The sequence below is a fragment of the Ostrea edulis genome, chromosome 2, assembly GCF_947568905.1.
Source record: "Ostrea edulis chromosome 2, xbOstEdul1.1, whole genome shotgun sequence".
NCBI classification, from domain to species: Eukaryota; Metazoa; Mollusca; class Bivalvia; order Ostreida; family Ostreidae; genus Ostrea; species Ostrea edulis.
Window position 1 is genome coordinate 69,308,896 of NC_079165.1, and position 9,829 is coordinate 69,318,724.

At 35.1% G+C, this 9,829-nt stretch overlaps 2 protein-coding genes across 3 annotated transcripts; both read left to right on the forward strand.

The window, feature by feature from the left end:
- The first annotated feature begins 4,519 nt into the window (after positions 1–4,519).
- LOC130046626 (heat shock 70 kDa protein 12A-like) lies at positions 4,520–9,669 on the forward strand. 2 transcript variants are annotated; one of them, XM_056157093.1, is made up of 4 exons: positions 4,520–4,626; positions 6,925–7,146; positions 8,064–8,186; positions 8,360–9,669. In XM_056157093.1, the coding sequence occupies exons 2-4, from the start codon at positions 6,970–6,972 to the stop codon at positions 8,408–8,410; spliced, it is 351 nt and encodes a 116-aa protein (XP_056013068.1). In that variant the 5' UTR covers positions 4,520–4,626; positions 6,925–6,969; the 3' UTR covers positions 8,411–9,669. The 2 variants fall into 2 exon arrangements, with proteins under 2 accessions (XP_056013068.1, XP_056013067.1); XM_056157092.1 differs by lacking the exon at positions 4,520–4,626 and having other exon boundaries at positions 5,944–7,146; positions 8,064–9,669.
- LOC125680029 (heat shock 70 kDa protein 12A-like) lies at positions 8,362–9,669 on the forward strand. The gene has a single exon (XM_056157091.1). It carries the CDS (start codon positions 8,836–8,838, stop codon positions 9,385–9,387), a length of 552 nt encoding a protein of 183 aa, XP_056013066.1. The 5' UTR covers positions 8,362–8,835; the 3' UTR covers positions 9,388–9,669.
- Positions 9,670–9,829: the final 160 nt, after the last annotated feature.

Consider the following 9,829-nt stretch of genomic DNA (forward strand, 5'->3'; position numbering starts at 1 on the left):
GGAAAGATGGGCCTGGAATAGAATTTCCCCTTACGAAGAATTAACCCGGGTCCAACCCAACCCCCCTTGGAAAAACCGTCCCAATATAGAAATTCCCCCTAAATGACAGTACACCCCCATTCTTACATTTTAGCTATGTATCTGTTTCCATTTCTATTACTAGAATTCTCTTGCTTATTTAGACCCAGTAATTCTTCTGATTATTTTTGTGTGTGTGTATCGTGAACAATCATCATCTTATGATTTTTTATAAAAAGGAAATTGCTCAAATCGTGTAATGGTATATCAAAATTCATTCAGACATCTTAAAAGTCTTTATCGTTATTTACTAGTATCTAACATTTGAATTAGTAAAGTTGGGAAGAACTTAAATGATTTTTTTAATTTAAATAAACGAGAAAATTTAATAACTTTTATTTATACAGTTCATCTATTTTACTTTTCAAATATTTTAATTATACATCTTATAGTCGATTTTTTACGAAAAATCCTACTTATATTGTCTTTTGGTAAGCATATTGTATTTACAATATGCATTTCAAAGTTTTCAGCGTGTAAATCCAACTTCATCATGTCAACAACAAAAAATATTCGTTTGTTTTATGAATATCGTAATATTAATGAGCGCATATCTATTTCCTTAAACTATTATAACAAATGAAATCCGGAAACAGGGGGGGGGGGGTTCTATATATACCAGGGTGATTTTTCCGCCAAAGGGGAGACTCTTTACTGACTTTGTACATAGGGGGAAATTATATGCTGGGGCGCAATTCCGGGCCCGTTTTTCCGGGGGGGGGGGGGGGGGGTCTATGATACAACACCGGATCCCCACGGGATAAAACATATCTGATATACATATTACATGTAAAAGCCCTACATTAACTGGATACTGGATATTGGACTACAGGGGCTTTGCAATTGAGGACTAACCAAATCACGGTTAGGGTGGTTCGGGAGGGGTTGTCCCCCTCCCTTACGGGAGAAAATATTGAAGCAGAGCAATTTCAAGCACATTAAATTCTTATCTTTGAAATGATGGGGGGGGGGGGGGGGGGGTGCGATCTCCACACCCCTTAATTCCGCAAGTGAGACTGTTAGTTAACTCTATGGTAAAATTTAGAAGATATAAAACAGAAAGAATTTTGATACAAGTAAAAAGTTTCATATATTTTTGGAAAATTATCTAGATGTGCAATATTTAGGATTAAGCTCAATAAAAATCCGAAGTATGTAACATTTGATAAGGGTAATTTTCGCATGGGGCGCCTCTATGCCGGCTTGATTAGATCGCGTCGTTTACGTACATTTAATGACAGAGTGAAATTTCAGTGTTTTTATTGAAGAAAATATGTGGTTGTCATAGACAAAAAACTCCGCACTTTTATCGTGTCCAGAGTTAAATGTCGCACTTTTAAAGGTATTTTGTTGATTAGGAATATGCATTGATTGATCACTATTTTACGATCAAGTGTTGCATCTATATATTTTGGAAAATGAACTATACGTGATGGCTGGTCGAGGGGTTGGGGAAAGGGTGGGTGCTTTGATCAGTCCGCTACTAAAGTTTTCCTAGTAATGAAGACAGTATTAGTTCTTCATTGTATAATCTATTTCCAATATCAACCGTAACTATTTCAACTCCAGTAAAGCTTCCACCAAAAATTACAACAAACAACAAATCATCAATACATAAATGTTCGAGATTATGTCTCTAGGTAGTGTCAAAAATAACAACGAAATCTTTCTTTGGAAGCGGAAGACCATAATGATAACAGAGATAACAATGAGGTCTTCAGTTGGAAGCGGAGGACCTGAATTACAGTAATCAAAAAACCCATATATACTAGACTAGATAGGTTAGGGTCAATGACTTATGATCTCGTATCTGACGAAGCGTAACGTGTAGAATTTAATAGGGTAGTTTGTTAATTGGGAATACAAAATGACTGACTAGTGAGACCACTATTTTTTTTAATTTTATTATTATTATTTAAGTAGTGTCAAGAACAACGGAATCTTCCGTTGGAAACGGAAGACCTTAATGATATCTTATTCAGGTTTCCATTTGGGAGCAGAAGACCTTAATTACAAGACTTGTTCGGTTAGGGTCAATCTGTTATGTTGTCGTGTCTGACGAAGCGTAACGACTACGATTTAAAAGGATAGTTTGTTAATTGAGAATACACAATGACTGACCAGTTGGGCCACTATATTTTTTTTTTTTATATCCGTGTGATTATTTCCTGTACATATAGTATTGAAATTGTACATTGTATAGAATATCAGGGACTAAGTAGAGTGATTGATCAGTATTTTCCGTTCAAGTGCCATTTCTATCTGGTCAAAACGAGCCTTTTGTCAATTTTGGACAATAAATCCTGCAGGAGGAGGGGTGGCTTCTGCTCCTCCGCCGCTAAAGTTTTTTTTTTTTTAAATTTCAAAATATTCAAAAATAAACACGATTATCTATTCTAAATATTTAAATTATTCAAAATGTTAACGTTGTCTATTTCAACTTCCAATATAGTTAGGAAGCTAAGTGAATAACGCTGAATATTACCGCAGATATCCATTGACTTCATTTACCTAATTATTATAGATCAACACAATTATATTTATACATTTACTTAAAAAAGTGGCGGATCCAGGGGGTTAAATTGCAATATGAATACTTTACTTTTGAAGAAGAAGAAAATAGAAAACCCAAACAAATAGAAACTCCAAATAAACAATGAAACATACTAGTAAAGATCACAGGAATTTATCACGTACAAAATCAGTATCTAGGTAGTATTAGTGGGTTAGTGTCTGACGAAGCGTAACGGTCAGGACTCAATGGTGAAGTTCGTTAATTGGAATTACACAATGACTGACCAGTGCTTTACGTTCAAGGGTAAAAATGGGCCACTTGTCAATTCTAGAAATTGAATTGTGCGAGGGAGAGGGGGATGTTCGCTCTCAGTCATCCACCACTAAAGTTAATAAACATCATATGATGAATTCCTTAACATGTATATATGTAAAGTATTCAAAATGTTAACATTATATCTACTTGTATTTTAACTTCCAATAATGTTACAATGATAGATGAGTACCGCTGTTATAGGCATCACCAAAATTATCTAGCTAGTGGCGGATCCAGAGGGGTAAGAAGTAGGCATAAAATCGTGATAACAGTACTTTGCTTTTGGAATAATGATAAATAAACCCTGACAAGACAACCCTGATATATATATAAATGTCCGTGATCATAGAAATGTATCACATAAAAAATCGATGACTAAGTGGAATAACAATTAATTGTCAATGATAACAGGTTTTCATTGCGAAGCAGACCTTAATTACAATAAACAAGTACATCCATACATACAAGACTAGTTCGGATATGTTGTCATGTCTGACGAACCGTAACGAGTAGGATTTAAAAGGGTAGTTTGTTAATTGGGAATACACAATGACTGACCAGTGTTTTACGTTCAAGGGTAATGTCTATCTGGTCAAAATGGACCGCTTGTCAATATTAGAAATTGAATTGTGCGAAGTAGGGGTGGGGTGTCGTTCTCGGTTATTCACCACTAAAGTTAATAAACATCATAACATCATATGATGAAGGCATGCCTTCATCATATGATATATATATATAGTATTCAAAATGTTTACATTATATCTACATTTATTTTAACTTTCAATAAGTTAGAATGATAGGTGAGTACATGTACGTACCGCTGTTATAGGCATCACCAGAATTAATTTAGCTAGTGGCGGATCCAGGGGGGTATTATAAGAAGTAGGTATAAAATCGTTGTAACGGTACATGTACTTTGCTTTTTGAACACTGATAAATAAATCAGATAATCCTGATATATAAATGTCCGAAATCATAGAAATGTATCACAATACAAAATCGTTGACTAAGTAGTGTCAATGGATTGATTTAAGGTTTCATGTCCAACGAAGCGTAACGATTATGATTTACGAGGGTAGATTGTTAATTAATTGGGAGTACACAATGACTGAAAAGTGCTTTACATTCAATAGTCGTGTATATCTGGTCATTAAGTGGCTGGGGAAATAATTAGTATTATGCGTGAGGGATGGGAATGGGACGGGGGATCCGCCCATTCGCCACTGAAGTTATAATTTGAAAAATAAACATCGTATAGTTAAATTCTTTTGCGTATACAAGGTATTCAAAATATTAACGTCATCTATTTTATCATCCAATGAAATTAAAATGATAAGTGAAGACTGTTGTAACCACACAACTTGTGTAACTAATTAGTGGCGGATCTCGGGGTTAATACATTTGTAAGTAGACCTAAAAATTTGCGATAACATTGCTTTGCTTTATAAGTAAAAAAGTCTACAATATTCATAAAACATTGATACACAAATGTCGAAAATCATAGAAGTTTATCACTATAAAATCGCTCGAGATGTTTAGAACACTTAGAGCCGAACTTCCCTAGAGTCGAGACGTCTGTTAACATTTTATTCTGACACGCCTGTCAAAGTCTTTGTAAAACGATTCTTGTGTTGTTAAATAATCGAGAATCTTATTTGAGATGTCTGATTCGGTTCACTAAACAACTTAGCATCACCTAGCAGAGTTCATCTTTCACCGTAAGCACTTAACACTAATTTTAGAATATGTAAACAAGTTGTAAGTTAGGCCTATTCCGTAATTCAACAACATATCACAGGAACTGGTAATTTAATATGTAGTAATAATACTGCTACCCTTTATAAAACCACAAGGATGGTGGGTGACGATAATTTTAAGAACTATTTTGAAACGAAGTTTTGAGTGAAGTATCAGCCCTTGTAGCCCCCCCCCCCCCCCCCCCTCTCTCCCCCCCCCCCCCCAATAGCAGCTGATTAGGGGATGGTACGGTATATGGTATACCCACACTATTATTAATACACTGACAAATTACCGGTTCCTGTGAACATATTTTAACACCTGACGACATATGAAGGGTTGTGAATAGTGAATGTGAGCAACTGCATGTGAATGCACGGGCAATGGAAGTTGATGTAAATAGATACATGTAGTATGTGCATGTATATATATTTATACATGCACATACTATATATTTACATTAACTTACAGTGCCCGTGTGTGAATGAGTATTTCATAGTGTTCTTGTCTGCTTGTTGCAATAATATAGTCCCGTCCAATTTTATATGGAGATTTTTGTGCAAGGTTATATGTATACAATTAAAATTGCATGGGGAAAAGTTTAGTAATGCAGAGCTCTAATATCCTTTATTATCTCTCATGTTTTTTAGACATTTATTCACAAACACATAGGCCGACACATAAGAGTTTATAATTACTATATATATTTAAAAATTAATGTCATGCCTTGGCTTTTAAGTATATTTTAAGAATCATGACAAACAACACTTTTTAAGATACAATTTTCTGTTTTATTGTTATATTCATGGAATAAAAATCCCATCCTGTGCTTTATTTGGGATATCTATTCCCATTCATGCTCAAATAGGATATTTACTGCCATTTCATGTTCATTATGGGACATTTCCTCCTATGGGACATTGTATCCCATAATAAGTTTAAATATGGGAGTTAAAATCCTATGGGAGAAATTATATTTTTTCTCCCACAGGATTTTTGGTGGGAGTGAAAATCCCCCAAGTGGGATTAAAAATCCCTCCAAAATCCCATGGGATTTTTTGATTTCAGGTGAAATATCTTAAAAACTACAATAGTTACAAGTGTAAATGTTGGTGCATGTCTTGTGAACATAAAATCCCATCTTTTTTTGTAAAGGGTTTATTTGTATCCTTAATAAAAGGGTTGGCGAAACTCCGGACTTTTGTCGTGTCCAGAGTTAAATGTCGCACTGTTATATATATATATATATACGCCCTGTGGCAGAAGCAGACGTGTGTTGTTATATTGGGGGGGGGGGGGGGGTCCTCAAATAGTCATGTTTATTTCATTTTGCATAATTAATCATTATTTATATTTGATATTTGTTTCTTTTTGTTTCATAAATTTATATAGATCGATAGAATTGTTAAGTTTTTTCTTTTCAGGATTCCTTAATCTATATATAAATACATGTACGAAGCATCCAGAGCAATCCCCAACATTCCAATAGAAAGTAGTTCAGGTCATTTATTTTTTTTTTCGTTGGATACAATATTCCAATAATTTTTCAACCAATGAAAAAGCGTGTAACATGCAAAATTAAATGATTACTTAATTAACGCGAGAAATATAACGCCAGTCAACGTAAACTGTGCATTGTGACGTCACCTAGCTCCGATGGTTGTATTTTCAAACAAACAATCGCTGACATTTTCCTTGAAATGTGAACACCGACGACTTCATAGGCGACGCGTTGATTGGTTAACATAAAGTTCACATGAACATGGCCCCTAATCGAGTTATGTCAGACCTTCTTACGCAAAGTATACGGCGCGAATCTTAGAAGTCTGATTTTAATTAGATTGGTAGGGAGGGATCTTTATTGTGCCACACCTGCTGTGACACTGGGCCTCGGTTTTTGCGGTCTCATCCGAAGGACCGCCCCATTTAATCGCCTCTTACGACAAACAAGGGATACTGAAGACCTGTTCTAACCCAGATCCCCACGGGACGAAGTTTTTAGAAAATTTATTCATAGTACTTTAGTATACATATACGACATCCCCTAAAATGCAGATATCTTACATAACCAGTGGTGTCAGGTTTTGTAAAAATTTACTTGTCATTCTTATCAGAGACATCAAACATTGCCATTGGGTATCAGAATTATACCAAATTAGTGCTGTAACGCTATATCATTGGGATTTCCATATAACTACATGTGCAATATGATTGTATTCTTCCTCTATCAGTTGAAATGTCTGGATATATGCATGTTAAAATACTAATTCTTTTTATAGAGACTGCATCGTAACACTGAGATAGCAGATATACATGGGAAAAAGATGAAGGCTATGGAAATATTTTCCATATCTATCAAATATCTGAAGAATTCTATTTTGGACATGATGAATTCTACAACTGGTAGAGAAATCTTAGATAGAGACATCGACTATGTATTGACAGTGCCAGCAATTAGGGGAGATGCAGCCAAAATGTTCATGCGAGAAGCCGCAGTTAAGGTACTCATTCATTAGTCATTATAATTAAATTATGATGGATGTTGTGTCAATAATTGCAATTTTCTACCACAAAAAATATATCTGTGTTTCAAAATAGAGTAAGACTAATAGAATCCTTCATTAGTACGAGTGTGGGATAGGGAAATTCCACCGAGGTGACAAGATTCGCAGTCTAGGACGAGGCTTTGCCTAGTCCTAGACAGCGAATCTTGTTCCAGAGGTGGACTTTTCCTATCCCACACGAGTAAATAATGAAGGAGTATTTTTCTCACATTTTACCTAAAGTTTAATGAATAAATTTAGGAGCTTTGAGAAAATTCTGAATTATCAAAATCCTCATTTGAACTTTGATGCAAAAACTAATTAGAAAGACAGAAAGAGCATACCCGAAAATGGTTTACATTGTAAGTGTAAACTAAAAAACCCAAGGTTGTCTACCAGAAAGCTATATAAATTAAAATTCAAAGATAACAATGCAAAATATTTTTACTTCACCGTGTAACGTAAATCTTCACCGTGTAACGTAAATCTTCACCGTGTAACGTAAATCATAGAAAATATATGACGTCACAATCAAATGACGTCGCAGCAGTGTGAGACAGAAAAATCTCACATGGCTGTCTCACATGGGTAAAGTCAATCTCACACTGGTGATTATGTGAGAAAAAGTCGTCTTCACTCCTGATATACAGTCTGAATACAACCAAAGTGGCTTAAAGCACAAATATCATGGTATCATGAATATGAAAATACACGTTGCTGTAACTTTTCTATTGTGAAGCCATTGAAATTTGTATCTACATAGATAAAACGTTCCAGATTCAGTTCCCTTTGGTTTATATAAATATGTAGATACTGTGAAGCTTCTAAATGAATAATGGAATAATACTCTGAATCGTGACGAAATATATTTCCAGGCTGGAATACCAAGAGACCAACTAACCATCGCTTTAGAACCAGAGGCAGCCTCCATTTACTGTCAGTATATGTATCTGGAGCAAGAGTATGACAAAGATCCTGATAGTACATTCCAGAAGCAGGTGAAAGAAAAATCCAAATACATGGTTGTAGACCTTGGAGTTAATTTAAGCTTCATTTCTGTAGATAATTTGGAATGTGTTTTCAACATTATTCCAAAATATTAATGAAATTCCTTGGCAAAGAAAATTCATGGAATTTCGTACTGGATAAACTTTGAAATATCTTGTTTTAGGCGGCACTGTTGACATCACCGTTCACAAACAAGCAGACGATGGAACATTAGAGGAGTTGCTTCCCGCCACTGGAAGACCATTAGGAGGAACGTCTGTAGATAACGAGTATGCAGATTTGTTGGAAACAATCGGAGGAAAAGGAGTGTTAAACAAGTTTAAAGAACGTTGTTTGGAAGATCATTTAGATATATTCCGAGAATTTGAAATAAAAAAGCGTGCGTACAATGGAACAAAAGTTAGAATCAAAATCCCACCCCGGTTTGATAGGATTATTAAAGAAGACAAAACTAAGGGAAGTATAAAACAATCGCTTCAAAGCACTCAATACAAAGACCATGTTACTTATACAAATAATAAACTTTCGTTGGAACCTTCAATATTTGAAGATTTTTTCAAGAAAGCCGTAGATGGCATTTCAAACTATATCGAAGATATTTTAGCTAACAAATCTGTTGGCGATGTGAGGACCATCATCATGGTTGGGGGCTTTTCAGAATGTAGCCTTATTCAAAACGCAATCAAGACAAAATTTTCAGCATATCGAATCATTATACCTGAAGAGGCTGGGCTTGCTGTTGTTAAAGGTGCCGTCTATTTTGGAAATTTGGCAAATGCCATATCCAGGCGTGTCTCGCGATATACGTATGGGATCCAAAGCTGGCCAGAATATACACCAGGGATAGATCCACCAAGTAAGAAAATTAACGTAAATGGATCAATGCGATGCAAAGATGTTTTCTTTCCCGTTGTACATCGCGGAGAACAAATTCCAGTAAGTTTCAGAAAGTCTCAAGTTTTTCAGTATTTAAAACCAAACCAAAGTGAAATGGAATGTGCAATTTATGTTTCGGATCAAGAAAATCCACGATTTGTTGATGATGGAAGTTGTAGACAATTGGGTATATTGAAAGTACCATTACCACGCGGATTTGGTTCTGTGGAAATAGAAGAAACAATTATATTTGGTGAAACGGATATAGAATTTGTTGCACTCCAGATTGGGTCTGGTAAAGTACTGGAGACATAATTTGATATGTTGGACTTTAAAACTCTCCCCAGGTCGTGATTCCGGTACTCTCACGGAATTGTGAATAATTTCTCTAACAAGGTTGAGTGAACAAAATACTTTCTGTTGATTTATAACTGCCTCCAAATGTGATTGTGCAAATGTGTTCAACTCTTAAATTCAACTCTGAGTTGGTGTCTGATGGTGACATTATACATATATTGAACAGACATATATCATGTATTTCATATGATTATTTGTATTATTTTGTATAAAGATAAAAGTTCTTTTAATTCCTAGAAAGTATCATTAATGCGAGTCTAGCATTAGTTTCATGGTGTAATTTTAGGAAAGTGCTCAATACAGTTAAGCACCATCTATATACTGATCTGAAAACCTTATTGAAATCAGAACAGTGTATATCATACTTTATACATGTAGTTACGTACAATGAAGCCCCTCC